The sequence below is a fragment of the Myotis lucifugus genome, unplaced genomic scaffold (assembly GCF_000147115.1).
Source record: "Myotis lucifugus unplaced genomic scaffold, Myoluc2.0 scaffold_349, whole genome shotgun sequence".
NCBI lineage: Eukaryota > Metazoa > Chordata > Mammalia > Chiroptera > Vespertilionidae > Myotis > Myotis lucifugus.
This window is the reverse complement of record NW_005871397.1, coordinates 757,515-774,998: the sequence shown is the minus strand read 5'-3', so window position 1 is coordinate 774,998 and position 17,484 is coordinate 757,515. Positions and strand designations below refer to the sequence as shown.

The following is a 17,484-nucleotide window of genomic DNA, read 5'->3' as shown; positions in this document are numbered from 1 at the left end:
GATCAGGGAGTTGGGGAGCTCCCCCCCTGTTCATGCACAGAGCAGGGCCCGATCAGGGGGTTTGAGGAAGCTCCCCCCCCAGTCACGAACAGAGCAGGGGCGGATAGGGGAGGTTGTGGCCCCCCGCCCCGTCACACACAGAGCCGCAGGGTGATCAGGGGGTTTGGTCGCTGCCCCGTCATGCTGATCCCGGTGCCGGGAGGCCTCGCTGCTCCGCTGATCCCGGTGCTAGGAGGCATATTACCCTTTTACTATATAGGATAGAAGCCTGGTGCATGGGTGGGGGCCGGATGGTTTGCCCTGAAGGGTGTCCTGGATCAGGGTGGGGGTCCCGCTTGGGTGCCTGGCCAGCCTGGATGAGGGGATGATGGCTGTTTGCATCTGGTCACGCCCCCTTCAGGGTGGGGGTCCCGCTTGGGTGCCTGGCCAGCCTGGGTGAGAGGCTGAGGGCCATTTTCAGGCTGGCGGGTGACTGAAGCTCCCAACCTTTGCTTTTTTCCTTTTTTTTTTTTTTATTCTGGGCCAGCTTTAGCTCTGAGGCTCGGCTCCAGCTATGAGACCTCCGCTGCTGAAAGCAGGGATCTGGCCTTTGTTTACCTTCTGTATTTGAAACAATGTTGCGGTCCTGCTGGCTGAAGCCCGGGCTTTTGTTTAGCTTCTATATTTGTTACAACGTTGCTTAGTGTGCAGCTGAGAGGCCGGCAAGGCAGGCGGGGAAGCTTGGCTTCCTCCGTCACTGAAGCAAGCAAGCCTCCCTGTTCGCTTTAAGCTGCCTGGCTGCTGGCCGCCATCTTGGTTGGCAGTTAATTTGCATATCTCACTGATTAGCCAATGGGAAGGGTAGCGGCCGTACAGCTAATTACCATGTTTCTCTTTTATTAGATCCTCTTTTATTAGATAGGATGTCCAGCATAAGTAAATACATAGCAACTGAAAGATTAGTAGTTGCCAGGGGCCGGAACAAGTGGTGATTGGGGAGTAGCTGTGAATGCATATGGTGAGGGTGACGAAAATCTCTAACATCAGACAGTGGTAATAGTTGCTAAATTTTGTAAATAAATCAAAACACTGACTTGTACACTTTAAAAGGATGCATTTTAAAAGTATGGGAGGGGATAAAAAAGAATGAAATATTCCCATTTTGCAGCAGCATGGATGGACCTAGAGGGTATTATGCTAACTGAAATAAGTCAGTCAGAGAAAGACAAACACCGCATGATTTCACTTATATGTGGAACATAAAGAACACAATAAACGAACAAACAAACCCGAAACAGACTCATAGATACAAAGACCAGACTGATAGTTGCCAGAGGAGAAGGAGGTTTGGAAGACTTCGTGAAAAAGGTGAAGGGATTGAGAAGCACAAATTGGTAGTTATAAAACAGTTATGGGGATGTGAAGAACAACACAGGAAATATATTCAATCATACTATTATGAATATATTATTATGGTGCTAGGTGGGTACTGGAAATATTAGGGGAAACACTTTGTGAAGTATGATTGTCTAACCCAGGGGTGGGCAAACTTTTTGACTCGAGGGCCACAATGGGTTCTTAAACTGGACCAGAGGGCCGGAACAAAAGCATGGATGGAGTATTTGTGTGAACTAATATAAATTCAAAGTAAACATCATTACATAAAAGGGTACGGTCTTTTTTTTTTAGTTTTATTCATTTCAAACGGGCCGGATCCGGCCCGCGGGCCGTAGTTTGCCCACGGCTGGTCTAACCACTATGTTGTATACCTGAAACTAATACAAAAGAATACTGAATGTTAACTGTAATTAAAATAAATAAATAAATAAAAGTAGGAGAGGGGAATAAATAAATCCCAAAATAAGCAGCCATATACACACACACACACACACACACACACACACACACACACACATATATTTTAATCCTTACCAGAGGATATTTTTCCATTGATTTTTAAAGAGAGTAAAACAGAGAGGGAAAGACAGAAATACTGATGTGAGAGAAACACATCGATTGGTTGCCTCCTGCACGAGCCCCGAACAGGGCCCAGGCCGGCAAAGAGCCTGCAACTGAGGTACGTGCCCTTGATGTAATTGAACCCGGGACCCTTCAGTTCACAGGCTGACACTCTATCCACTGAACCAAATCGGCTAGAGCAGCAGCCATATTTTTGAAAAATTTCCCAAAACAACAGACGAGGGAACTCTAGAGCTGTAAAATTAGAAAATCTTAAATCAAGCTCTCTTTCTAAATGTTTAGAAAAACAAATTTTGCAGAAAAACCAGCAACAGAAACAGATGGAGGCTAAATCTCACATCGTATATAATAAAAGCCAAATATGCTAAGTTCTGGTTGTCTGTTCAACCAATCAAAGCATAATATGCTAATGATATGCCAAGGCCACTCAACCGTTTGCTATGACTTGCACTGACCACCAGAGGGCAGACAATCCGACTGGTAGGTGAGCTTGCTGTTGGGGTCTGGCTGATTGGGACTGAGCAAGACTGGCTGGACATGCCCTGGAGCCCTCCTGCAGTCCCTCCCCTGCTGGCCAACCTCCCACGTCCCTCCCTGGCCCTGATCGTGCACCTGTGGGGGTCCCTCAGCCTGGCCTGCAACCTCTCACAATCCGGGACCTCTTGGGAGATGTCAGAGAGCCGGTTTCGGCCTGATCCCGCAGGCCAGATATATATGTATATCATGCACCAGGCCTCTAGTAATATTATAAGAAAAAAGAGAGAAACAAAATAATGCTTTTAAGGAGTTGACCCACGAGCTGAATCTGGGCAACTGGAGGCTCCTCACTGCCTCCCGTCCTTGGAATGTGCATTCCTGCTGGTCTTCGCTCCTCCAAGAACCTGCTCCAAGGATACAGCCTTGAGACAGAAATTTGAGTCCATGACTGAACCCAGTTAAGGCCTCCTGTGTAGTGACTGAGCCCAGGTAAGGACTTTGTGTGTAAACTTAATGTTCTGGTGGGTGGGTGTGGATATCTGGAGACCAGTCTTGTAAGGCGTTCCCTGCCATCTACCAATCTGGAGTGGTCTGCCTCTTTCTTCAGTCTCTCCTTGCGCTCCACATAAGGTGTCTAATTTCAGATTACATCTGGAAAGTTCATGAGGAGGTTGCAAACCAACACATTTCTATTAATGCTGGAAACCTGACAGAAATCATGTCTCTCTCTCTCTCTCTCACACACACACACACACACAAAACAGTAAAAATTCAAATCTAATATTTCAAATTCTAAAAACATTTAAGAAAAGTATACAAGCGATAAAAGAACATAATATCAAGATAGAAAACAATAAAAAATGAGGTGAAGGAACACAAAAGAATTAGACATAAAATAAATAATTTCAAAATAAAGTCTAAAGTAGAAGGAACACTAGTCAACATACATAACAGATTATACTTTGTAAGAAACAAACAATAAAAAGAAACTTTAAAGAAAGATGAAGAGGATTAAAGAAAAGGCAACAGATATGGAAAATAGGCAAAAAAAAACACCTAACCTATGTCTAATAGGAGTCCCCACAAAAAAGAAAACCAAAGCAAGAGAACAGTAAAAACAATAATTCAAAAGAACTTGTCTGAAATTTAAAAACTCCAAACTAAAAGAACACATCACATATCTAAAGAAATGAACTCAGAATGGCCAACAACACTAAGAAATATTCTTTAAATTACTGAACATTAAAGGAAAAGAAAATATTCACTGGACATCCAGAGAAAAAGACCAAATGACTGTAACAGAAATAATTCTTTATTCCTGATAAAAATGGAATAATATATTTAAGATACTCAAGGAAAGAAAATATGAGCCCAAAATTTCATATCTAGATAATGATTTTCAAAAAAACAAACAAAACAAAAACAGACAAGCTGTCATCAATATGCAAAAATTGATAAAATGAATACTGTTCTCATAACTCTTTAGGGAATCTACTACAGAGTGAGCTTCAAACACAGAGAATGACTGAGACAATAACACACAGACTGATGGTAAGCATAAAATATATATTTAAATGTAGAGCTAAGACTAGGTGAGTCATAAAGAAAAGTATGTAACAGTGTGGATACAGTATAACTATAAAAAACAAGGAGCAAGCGTATGCAAAAAGTTTTATAAACTGTCTTTGGTAATCATATTGTCTGGTTACCATGCTAATGTTATCTTCAGAAGATTAGGTATGTAATATGGGATAAAACAAACTATTAAATGTTATTCTAATTCTCTCTGTTGCCAAGAGAGAGGATTCCCAGAGCAGGATAAAGGAGATAAAGGTTTAAGTTGAAAAAGGTTAATTAATTACCCTCAAGCCCTTGAATCTGAACAGGAAGTACCAGCAAGAACTTAAGACATTCAATCTTAAAAAATACACAAATCTACACATATATTTACTAGCTCTAGAAACTGAAAAGACCTAGAAACAATGTCCAACCCAGTAGCAATGAGCATAGCTAAAAACGTAAATAACAGTATTGAAATACCATTTCCTACCAAAAAGCCAGGACTTTTTGGAGAAATGACTAAATCTAGGTCTATGGCGGCAAAAAATATACAAGATCTCGAGCATATCTTATCATACCAGTTAGCAGAAGTTATCAAAAACTACTAGGGTTAAAAAACAACAACAACAACAACAAAACTACTAGGGTGAGTCAAAAAGGTTGGAAAGTCAACTTGAAGCTTTCACCAAAGATGAAAGAATATTGAGAATGGACTGAAACACACACAAAAAGTTTAAATCTGTAAGTTCATAGTGATACATATGTAAGAAAAATATTGGTCACCTTTGGAGAATGATAGTTTGCCAATGGTAAATAAATAGAAAGACAAGCATTTATTCTGAATTTCTAATGAAACTATGCCATTTGATGACTAAAGAATAAGTATTTTGACAAATACTTACACAGTATTTTGACAAATAAAAAAAAAGGAATGCTAGAATTGGAATGATCCGATTTTGTAATACAGTAGCTCCTGCCCTCTCTGTTTTTGTTTGTTTGTTTGCTTGTTTTTGAGGCTTCGGTTACCCGCGGTCCTAAAATATTAAATGGCAAATTCCAGAAATAAACAATTCATAAATTTTAAGTCGCATGCCATTCTGGGTAGTATGATGAAATCTCACACTGTCCCCGGCTCTGTCCTGCCTAGGCCATGAATTATCCCTTTGTCCAGTGTATCCATGGTGCATCCACTTGTTAGTTACTTAATAGTTTCAGTTATTAGATCAGTTATGAGAGGGAGAGAGAGAGAGACAGAGAGAGAGAGAGAGAGAGACAGAGAGAGAGACAGAGAGAGATAGATATCTGGCCAGAGTATAAACAATTATTGGGTTTGGATCCAAGGGATACTCTCTAATTCAGCTTAAGCTAACTCAGTAATTAAGCTAACATTTTAAATCCTATCACATACCTGTCTCTGTTTTTCAATTGGTTCATAACTTATAGTGTAAAATGATCATCTCCAAGCCACAATACCAACCAGAAAATCAGAGATTAAACAAAATGAAACAAAACAGAGCAACAAAAGCAAACACACACACACACACACACACACACACACACACACACTCTTCTTGCCCTTTACTAAATTAACTAGACATCTGGAGTGCCAGGAACTAGGAGACTGAGTGTTACCGTCATCTTACAGAGTGGGGGCAGTTAGGTGGCTCAGAGTCACAAAAATAACGTAACCTCTATAGGCAAAATTTTTAAAAAATCAGCCAGAAGTTATGATTCTCTTAACCTAATTCATAGTAACATAAAATATTTAAGTAAAAATTTATAATTATTTAAACCTACCTGATCCCAAAACACATTATGAAGCAGCTTACAGAGAGGCATACAACAAAAAAATTTATATAAACTTAAAATCCTCTATATTTTTATTGTTATATAGGAATCTCTTGCTCTGTTTAGACACCACAATCCCTTTCATGCCCATCTATTTTTACCCACCTCCCACACCTAGAAATACTACATACATATATATACTAGTGGCTGGTGCACAAAATTCGTGCACTTGGGGTGGGGGGTGGGGGCGTCCCCCAGCCTGGTCTGTGCCCTGTCACAGAGGTAGGCCCCACCCACCCATCTTGGGCTCCTCGATGGATTGCCCCAAAGAGGTAGGTCAGAGCCGGGGGAGGCTCCCGCACCCATCCCTGACGCTGCAAGTCCCTGACCATCCTCGCCTGCTATGCATGCAGCCCGCTGATCGGTCATTACGTGACGGCATCCCAACCAATTTGCCTATTACCCTATTATTAGTATAGATATTCTAAGGTCCTCAAATAATTTCTATAGGGATTCTTTTTTATAATGATCCCTAATAATTGTCTTCTTTTCCATCAAAAGACCATACTCTGCCCAGTCTAATTTCTGACAGTGATACCAAAAGATGATCAACCTCTGATATCCAAACACAAATATTCACACCTCCTAATTTCCTATATGAATATTCTCTTTCCTTCAAATTCTATTAAAAACTGTTTCTGAAAATTATACTTAATCCACCAAATCACTGCTAAAACTTTTGCATCAATGAACTTGCTAAAACATCTATTTCAGTACTTTTGTAACCATATTAACAAATTTTTTTTTCAACAAAGCAAATCTCAAACTTCCTCTTTAGTGTTTTTTATCTTCCTTGTATAACTTTGTTCTTTATTGAGCTCTGAAGTGACAGGAGACCCATATATCCTGGATAGAAGAAATATTTTTCCTCATTGCTGATATGTTTTCTGTCCCACTTCCTCTGAGGTTTCTATTCATTATTACTGCTGGTATAGCTGACCCTGTGCTCTTTCTCCTAACTTGGCTTCTTTCTAGCTGCCCAGACATCCAATCTCTTGGAACCAATGATAGTTTGGTGTCCAACCTTCATATATTTCTTCAACTCTCAGGTTTTAAGAATATGGAGCTACCACTCCATCAATATTCCAAACATTATCAGTTAATCACAACAATGTCAATTTAACTTATAATGTGAAAGCATTCCCATGTCATCCTACAGAAAGTCAGAAGAAAAAAAAGCAAGTCAGGAGAAAAAACATTACATACAAAATGTATGTCATTTAGCTCATTTTAAAGCATTTATTAGTTCATCTAATATTAAGTTAAAACAATGACCTTCAGTTTTAGGTTAATAAGGAAAAGATCAATTCTCTAATATTAAATGCTATGTACCACTTGTTCCTTTCAGAATGGCATCCTGCCCGGCCAGTGTAGCTCAGTGGTTGAGCACTGTCCTATGAATCAGAATAGCATCCCAATATATACCTCTGTAGAAAATGAGTTTATCCAAGTAACAAAGAATGAATTAACATCATTTTATGATTATTATTAAAAAACTAAAATGTGGCCTACAGACATCAATGACTCAGTATGCCAAAAGGTATAAGATTTAACTAACCTGACCATTTCCTGAAATTTAAAACTTAGTAAGAGGCTGTAGTTACCTCTTTTTGTAGATGAAGTTTGAAGCAACTGTTTGGCTTTGAGGGAAGTACGAGGCAAATTTTTCAGCCTTTGCGAAGCTGTTGAAAAATAAGGAACTGTAATATTTGCCTGAAAGAACAAGATAAAGGCTATAGCTTCTGTAAACTTGAATATTTTAATACAAACTTGAAAATTTATCAAGACACAGAAACCATAAGGTGAAAATATGTTAGAATCCTGGAAGCAAAGAAATTGTAAAGTGATGCTTAGTGAATTAAATTGGAAAGAGAAGGGGATGAAAATCTTAGTACAAAGTACATGTTTTCAGAAATAGTTTCTTATAGATGAGAAAAACCTATGATATGTAAACTGATCAAAATATCAAAGAGAAATCAAACCACCAGCAAACATGCTACAGATGCAAAGAATAGAAAGCTAATTAAGTAAAAGTGATGAACACAAGCACACAGTAGAGAATAAAATAAATGTAGTACTTGTTCAAGGCAAAAAAAGCAGACTTCGGCAAAGCAAATCTTGTTAGATGAATTGCCCTAACATGAAACAGTCATTCTCATACTCAAAAAGGAAAAGAAAACTCAGAACCAGGCAGGTCCTCAACGGAGTCACAATCTAATGCCTTTCATATGTTCAACATCATCTTGTAGAATACAACTAAGTAGTACTTCAGACTTTGTGTAGCAAAATATCTGGACTGTGTACATATGCATATGGGGTGGAAAGAGTCTATGTGTTGTGTGTGACAACTGAGGGGTTTGGAGGAGAGTCAGAGCATCTGCTTTTTAAAGTGATCAACGAGGAGTTCTAAGCTTTCTTCAAAACTCTGAATCTATTAATTGCAATAAAACTCTCAAAATTGGCATGTAAGTAGCAGCCAGAGCCATCCACAGTTATGGTTCCAATGAGCTGATGAGTCCCACACCTATCAGTGCAAGCACCTATTTAAGTGGCTTTAAAATTTCACTCAATCAACATGAAGTCAGACTTGAGATACCTCTAAGACCTATCTATCTATCTATCTATCTATCTATCTATCTATCATCTACCTACCTATCTATCATCTCTCTATCTATCTATCTATCTATCTATCTATCTATCTATCTATCTATCTGAATATAGACAGATAGATATAGACAGATAGAAATCTGGCCAGAGTATAAAAATCATTGGGTTGAGAAAGGGAAACTTGATATATCATCAAAGAGAATTAAGAATTTCTCTTTCACTCTATTGTTTAACCCTATCAATGCTTTCTGATAGTAAACATTTTAAAAAAGTAAATGTATTTGATTTCATATTTTATAGCACTCCACATTATTGTAGCTAAGTAGTATTATATGCTAACTTAAATATTACCAGGCAGACTAGCAAAAAATTCTCCAGCCCTAGCCCTGGCTAGTGTGGCTCAGTTGGTAGAGCATTGTCCCATGCACCAAACGGTCATGGGTTCGACTTCAGTAAGGGCACATACCCAGGCTGTAGTTTGATCCCCGGTCAGGGCATGCACTGGAGGCAACCAAATAATGTTTCTCTCTCACATCAATGCGTTTTTTTTCCTCTTTCCCCCTCTCCCTTTTTCTCTCTCTAGAAGTAATGAAAAACATAGCCTTGGGTAAGGATTAAAAAAAAAATTCTCCAACCTAAAACAATCAACTTTATAATGTATTACCTCATATATATCCCACAGAAATACAGGATGCTATATCATCACTGAATATTCTTCTTATATATATTTTTCACACATGCTTCCAACCATTTATATTTTCATTCATTTATTCATTCATTTGTTCTTTAAAATAATTATATGCTTTATTCCTGATACTATTTTAGGTACAATGGATTCAGTAGCTAACTAGAGACAAAGTTCCTACTTTCATGGAACTGCTAATATTCTAGGAAAGGAGAAATAAATAATAAACAAAGAGTAAAATAGTTTCTATGGAAAAAATTAAGTAGGAAAGGGGGGCAGGAAGTAGGAGACAAGTTGCAATTATAAATAGGGTAATCAGGAAAGATGTCCCTAAGATGACATTTGTGCAAAGATCTGAAGGAAGAGAGTCATATAGGTACCTGGGGAAAGCATTCTAGACAAAAGGAAAAGCAATGGTAAAGGACCTGAGAGGTAGGAGTGCCCCTAGTATGTTGGAAGAATAGGAATTAGGCCACTGTGACTGCAGGGAGTAAATGAGGACAAATGGTAACCAACTAAATGTATGCTGGCAATCCACAATGTCTATTAACCATTAAATTTTTATATGAGGGGTTAATATCAAATATCATCTTTAATCAACTGTTTTTGAAAGGTTCTACTTAAATAACTATGATGATTCCAACAGATCTTATTTATCCCTCAGGTTTCTGGGGTGATGTCACAATGGCATCTATACACAAGTGAAAACTGTCGGATGGTAATATGAAGAATCAGACTGCAAGTATAATCAGTCAATATATTCTAAATTTGCCTAATAAAGACAGAAATGAACAATTTTCATAGGATACCACACAGTCACATGTTATACAAATAAGAACAAAAATTAAATTTTAATCTGAATTATCAATCTGAAATTTGATCAATTTTACAAATACAAAATCATTTTTAAATGACAACATGTAATAGTTAAACTGAGTCTCCAAATCTTCCTAATAAAATTTAGTATTAGTTGCTTTAAAATATTTATGGTTTCCCTGGTTCCTCTTTTAATCCTCCTATATAATGAAAGACTAATATGCTAAGTGTCTGACCGTTTGACCAGTCGCTATGACGCATGTCTGACCTGGTGTCTGACCACCAGGGGGCAGACGCTCCGACCGGTAGGTTAGCTTGCTGTTGGGGTCTGGCTGATCGGGACTGGGCAAGATGGGCCAGACACGCCCTGGAGCCCTCCTGCAGTCCCTCCCAGGCCCTGATAGTGCACTGGTGGGGTCCGCTGGCCTGGCCTGTGCACTCTTTCCATCTGGGACACCTCGGGGGATGTCGAAGAGCCAGTTTTGGCTCGATCCCCACAGGATTATTTATATAATTTCAAATTAGCAAGACGTGACTGTGAGAAGCAAAGATAGTACATTATTCTCTCATGCTACCATTATTTAGGCTAATGTTTTCCTCTACAAACCAACTCCGAAAACCTCTGTATTTCAGTTAAAAATATAACAGCATTTTCCAAGTCATTCTAGCTCAGTTTTCTTTAAATTCCATTATTCATTCCTGTAGTTCTACAGATCTATCCCTTCCTTTACATTCCCACTGTTTCTTAAATACCTAATTCAGACCGTCATCACCCTATGTTTAGACAACAGTCTCTTTTGGTCTTCCTATAGCCAAATCTTTCACTTCTTTCATGTGCATCAAGGGAAGGGTGGTGAAAATGCCGCCCTCCACCACACCACCCCCAAGTGCATGCAATAAGTAGGTATGCTGTCTGTAAGAAAATTTGGAAACAAAAATAAAACTAGCTTTTTTTTTTATCATCATGTCCCAGCAATAATAATGTCAATGATAAAATGCTCCTCTCTGAAGAAAATATTTGTTGGCCTTAGTTATAAACAATGGCTGCAAGGTACGCTTGAGTTTCGTGTGTTTTTTTTTACTAATCCTCATTTAAGGATATTTTTCCCATTGTTTTTTTAGAGAGAGCTGAAGGGAAGGGAGAGAGAGAGAGAAACATCAATGTGAGAGAGACACATCGATTGGTTGCTTCCCACAGGTGCCGTCTGGGACCTGGGCCAGGGATTGAACTTGGAACCAAGGTACATGCCCTTAACCGGAATTGAACCCAAGACTCTTCAGTCCAGAGAGAGGGCCAATGTTCTAACCACTGAGAAAAACTGGCTAGGGTGACACTTGAGTTTTAATAACATATATATAGCTTGAAATTGGCACATTTGAATATTTATCCTTTAATAAACATTACATTTCATATAAAAGGTACTTAGGAGAACTCCCAGTTATAAAGTCTCCCCTGGCACAGGTGGGCTCAACTACACGTTTCTTTCAAGAGTAAGCTCATAGCAATTTGAAATCATGCTCACTTCAGCAGATTATGTGCCCAACCCCTGTGGTACAATAATATATTCCTATATTTAAACAGATTAGAAATAAACAATAATGGTACAGCGATTATAAAATCAATGAAACAGAATGTTAGTCCAATTCTATCATTATATGTGACTTTGAGTATGTATTTAATTTTTCAAACTGTGAAGACATTTAAAAATCATTGCACTTGATTTCCAAAGGAACAAAGATATAAACAGTACGGCAATTTCTGAATTTAGTGTAAAATGGGATTTTTATGAATCTCTGCCAAACTTATCTTTACTTTGAACATTTTCCCTATTTGTATAGCAGTTGCTTCATTAAACAAAAGACAATCTCAAAACCCAAACCTTTTAGAATTAAAAATTGAAGACTGTTCTTCAGTCAATATGAGTAAAGATAATTAGATAAATCTGGGTATAGTGTGCATTGAGCCTAAATAAAAGAAGATAAATTCTAAAGAAATTGACAAATTTTAGAAGTTAAGCTGTAATATGCATTACTGTGCTCAACCAATATGTAAAAATATTTTTTCCTTTAAAAAATGTATGTTGATTTTATTATTTTTACTGAGTTATAAAATAGAAAGTTCAATAAAAGAATATTTTCGTTGTCTGCATTTTTCCCTAGCCTTTATTATTTAAAATGTTTTTTTAAATATATTTTATTGATTTTTTACAGAGAGGAAGGGAGAGAGATAGAGAGTTAGAAACATCGATGAGAGAGAAACATCGATCAGCTGCCTCCTGCACATCTCCCACTGGGGATGTGCCCGCAACCCTGGTACATGCCCTTGACCGGAATCGAACCCGGGACCCTTCAGTCCTCAGGCCGACGCTCTATCCACTGAGCCAAACCGGTTTCGGCTTTAAAATGTTTTTATTGATTTGAGAAGAAGGGAGAAGGGGGGAGGGGGGGGGAGGGAGAGAGAGAGAGAGAGAGAGAGAGAGAGAGAGAGAGAGAAACATCAATCAGTTGCCTACCTCCTCTACACACCCTGACTGGGAACCAAACCTGAAACCTGGGCATATGCCCTGATCGGAAATCAACCAGCGACCTTTCAGTGTACTACAGGATACTCAACCGAGCCACACCGACCAGGGCCCTAGACTTTTTTATTACAACTCATCCCACTTAATTATTTAACATAATTTTCCATATAGGGGGATTATTAAAATAATCTTCACAGTTGCCAAATACTAAGTAAGCCACTACAAATGAATGTTAATTACTGCTAAGTAAAATGACCCTTGTCCCCAACACCCCAAGACATTTTGTTTGCTTACAGATTTCTTATTCAGAGTCATCCTTCAATCCTCTCTCCCTCTCCTCCTCCAATCTTCTCAGTGTTACCAAGTCACATATCATCTATTTCATTTTTAAAAAGTCATCCAGATCTTATCACTGCCTGTACCACTGCCTTTGTTCAGATCATTTTTTGCCCAGATTATGCAATAGTCTTCTAAGGTCTCTCAACTTTAATCCATTCTCTACATTGCTACCAAATTGAATTTTCTGAGAATCAACTGATTAAAAGCCTATCATTGTTCCACACACTTATAGGATAAAATTAAACTTCTTAATATGAAATTTAAAAACTCCCACAATCTGTCCCCTACCTACATCCCATCCTTAAGACTTCATTACTGATCTCACTGTTGGGAAAACTGCGCCTCCTTTCTTGATGTGGCAACACATAAAATCCTCTTAAACTGGCTGAGATTATCTTTCAAAATCTTTCCTGTAAACCTCTTCACACTGCTGAGATTAATGCCCTGTTCCCACAGAAGTTCCTGCCTATCACTCCCAACTATTGAAGTGCTCAGCTGTCTCATTCACACCTATATTCCAAGTGCTTGGAACATAATACACACCCAAAATAAATATCTGTTGAATAATTAAGAAACACATAAGTGACTGACAACTGTATAAACTAACCATTCAAGATCCTCTACAACTGAGGTCTATTCCATTGGTTCTTAAACTAACCATTCAAGATCCTCTACAACTGAGGTCTATTCCATTGGTTCTCAAACCTGAATATGCTCCAGAATCAGTTGACAGAAGACACTTCTAAAAAAATAGAGATTCTTGTCCCCATCCCAGATGTATTCAATCAAAGTTTCCAGAAGCAAGGGCCAGAAAAACTACATTTATAAAATTGCTGCAAGATTAGATAACTGACCCAACATCACTGCACTACTTATGCTTAAATGTTCCACAAATATTTCATTCATTGTTTTAATAACCCATTACACAAATTTACGATGGCATTTATTTCAATTTATGTTTTATAATTACATAAAATTCAAATGTAACTTTCTAGTGTTTTGGTTCCAAGCAAAATCTGGATGAAAATTCCTTCCCCATGGACCTCTGGCTATGGGTAAAGCTGTCTGACAATTGGTCCTATGTACTTTTTCTCTGGTGGTATACTCTGTACACTATATAAAAATATTCTTTAATTTGGCTAAATGTAAGCCATGGATAAATATTACACTGAATGATTTTCTGGCAATTCACAAAGAATCATGCTCCAATAAAGTTATCCAAGAATATTTCCAAGATGCCTACTCATTTGCAGTCAGTCAGCATGATGTAATCCAAACAATGATTGGGAGGAAATCAGGAGACTCAGAGAGGAGGGAGTAATTTGGCTTGGTTTTGCCACTTTTCTAGTTATATGATGTTGTACATATAATTTATATGGATCTCTGCTCCCTCTCTATAAAAATGAAAAATTTGTTGTTATTATATTTAAATGAGATAATACATGTGAAAGTAAACATTTTAAAATACTAACCAAAGTTTGAAGTTTGAGTATTACTTTTCTTAAACCAACAGATTGTCTTGGATTTTTCTCCCTTCTCTTCCCTTATCTCTGAACAAATAATTCCTGTATTTATCTGAAAACTAAGCTTTCTACTAACTCATGCTCCAGGAGTCTTAGAAAGCAGGACACTGGTCTTTCGAAAAACTCTGACAAACATTCCTTCCTGTAGCTGGAGAAACTGAGAAACAACATATAACCACGACTTCTGCAATGCTCTGGTTTTCTTAAACTTTTTAAGTTATGCACATTTTCCAAATATATGGGTAAAAAATTAGTAAAGCCATAAAAATGAAAATATATAAGAACTCTCATAATATTCATATTTGAATGCCAGCACCCATAATAATGCAGCCACAGCAAATAAGCATATAAAAATAGTGATTGGCAGAGTAACAAGGCAAAAGAAGTGGTCCCTTAGGTGGAAATAACAGCAACCTTGCAAAGTTAGGTTCATGCAGATCAGCAAGTCAGAACCAAAGCTTTATCATTTAAGAGATGGAAAACAAATACTTAAAACAAAATGCAACATTCTTTATACTAACTATACAAAAAATAAAAAATATTCATGAATAAAGTGTATAAAACTTGCTATTATATTTATAATGATATACCAAAATAAAAAGGCTATTAGGAAAGCAGTATGTAACACACACGCTAATAAAAATACTTACACATATAAAGTTTTATGTATCAAAGATATATGTAAAATTTTAAGAAATATAGATAACATATTTTGCTTGATAATATATTAATTTTAAATATGAAGCTTTAAATATTTTTATAAAACAAACTTTAATGTTTAAATATGCAAATATTCTGGATTTACTACTTTGCAAATACATTTTTGTGAACAGTGCTATTCTACACTAAAATGTTTGTGACATTTCAATTACAAAGAAGCTTCACTACAGCTACAAATATAAAAATAAACAAATATATGCAATTTTAAAAAAAGGATGGTACCCCACTTTCTCTTCTGCCTGTAAATTATTCAAATATTGAGACACACCATTATGAAACTACATACATATTTAAACACTTAAAAGTAAATTAGTAATTAGATTTTTTTATGCATCCCTATATTTTTTCCTTAATTATCAACTGTTGGGAAAGAAAATTTAAAACTAATTCATCTACAGAAAAAATTCTAGGGAATCAGCAGGTGATTATTCAGTGGTAATTCTATCACTAGAGATGGCAAGTAATTATCATAAAGTTTAAGATATGGTTAATATACTTTTCTATTATTAACAATTTTATCCTAGTTATCAACCGTTCCTTTTTTCTTCTATTTTTGTGAAGAACTATTTTTCATTTCCATATAGCTTTGAGCTGCTAGAGTAGTTCAAATAAGGAGCATGTATGAGGGCATAAGGGAACAACCCTGAGTAAAGAGGTGGTACTGACAATGGAATAAGGTAAAGAGGATACAGATATAGCTGGTTTTACCACAGAGCTGGGAAGCTGTTTGGAGATATACTGTGTAAAGTTTTAAGAAACTCAAAACTTAACAATTCAAACAATGTCTAAAAGCAACTTTGAAAGTCAACTACACACAATGTTTTGGATTATCTGTGCATAGGGTATAAAAGTGTAGCTTACAATGTACATGAATTTTATTACTTAACCTTCTTAATGGTATAAAATTTTATTTTCTGTTGTATTAACACTGTGATTGCTTTTTGTTTCAGGCAAGTATACCAAGAGGTGAAAAACCCAGAAACAGGATTTCTCAAATGTCAAATTAACTTAATTTGCAAGTTTAGAGGCACAAACCTATCACCATTGTAGGGATAAAAGAGCTTAAACTGTATCTTTACTTTCATTTTTAAAGTTTTTGTGAATCTCTATTTTATTTACCATTTCATACGAATAACATAATGGCACTCTTTATCATAAGACCTAGAATACTAAGTTTAAAATTTAATTTGGTAAAAACAACAACATGTTTTTGTATATAACCAGCCAAATCAATGCAGTATACAAATTTCCGGTTAACAATTTTCCATTGTGCCTTACATCTTAGAAAAAAACAGAAATATTATTTCTGAAAAATGTTCATGTCTTAGTACTAAACCATGGATGTGACAACTCTTTAGGTGGACTTGGGCCCTTGAACAGGATCAACATGGGTTTGAATCCTAACTTGCCACCCATAAGTTTAAGATCACAGATAAATTATTTAAGCACTCAAAGCTTCAACTTTTTAATTTGTAAAACGTGTTGATATTTGTACCCAATTCATAGAACTGGTTTGAGGGTTAAATAGGATTTTTCATGTACAGTACAGTATAATGTGAATTTCTGTAATATAAGTAGTAATATATGCAATTGGTAAATAAGAGAAAATTTATCAATATTTTCACAAAAGTCATTTGGGTTCAATGTATTTTTTCCTGGTCTGTTATTTTTGAACCACCAAGTAATAGCAGCTTAACATAAAGTACATAAAGTTAGCTAACCACAATAGAACCAAGGAGAAACTAAAAAAGAATTAAATGCTTTCTAAGCTATACTACTCAATAAACAAGTTATAAATGGAGTGAATAACCTCAGGCTTGTATCTTCTTCCTCACAGCTTTGAGGAAATGAAGAAACACATCACAGTGACCACTGACAATAATATGATACAAAAGAACTGAGTGAGTCAAACTACAGCACTGATGTGGGCTGTGGGATACATGGCATAAATACTGAGTATTTCTAAGATTGTAGAAATAACTGTGATAGTTTGTTTAAAATTGGCTTGACTACTATCCTAGTTACAAGCAATACTTTTTGGAAAGTGTTTCAATCTTTTTTAATCACCTTGCACAGTAAAGCACACAATCCCCATTTACTCCCACATCACTTCTTGGCTCGGTTTAGCCCCTCTTTCTTAGAAGTTCTTTCTGAATGATTCTCTTTGATCTTTATGTTGCATATGTCTCCTTAATTCAACAGTCTCAACCCTTCCATTCCATTAAGTCACCTTTAACTATTTTTATTCTATTATTTGTTCTATTCTATTCTATTATTTGTTGGAGTTCTTTATTCATTAAAAATTCAAATGGTCTTAATTGTGCTAGTATTTTTATAGGATCACTGTTTTTATTAATGCTCCAGTAAGAAAGCTGGTTGGGTTTTAAGTGATCTGTCCCAGGACTAATGTCCCCCTAAATCCTGTCAT

At 36.7% G+C, this 17,484-nt stretch overlaps 1 protein-coding gene across 2 annotated transcripts in view; it reads right to left on the bottom strand.

The window, feature by feature from the left end:
• SLAIN2 (SLAIN motif family member 2) overlaps positions 1-17,484 on the bottom strand; it is a 51,369-nt gene that overhangs the window by 18,054 nt on the left and 15,831 nt on the right. Inside the window, exon 6 of one of the 2 annotated variants that reach the window (XM_023764796.1) lies at positions 7,449-7,557. In XM_023764796.1, the coding sequence (XP_023620564.1) occupies positions 7,449-7,557 (109 nt within the window). The remainder of the gene's footprint in view (positions 1-7,448; positions 7,558-17,484) is intronic. The other variant, XM_023764795.1, reaches the window with a different exon arrangement.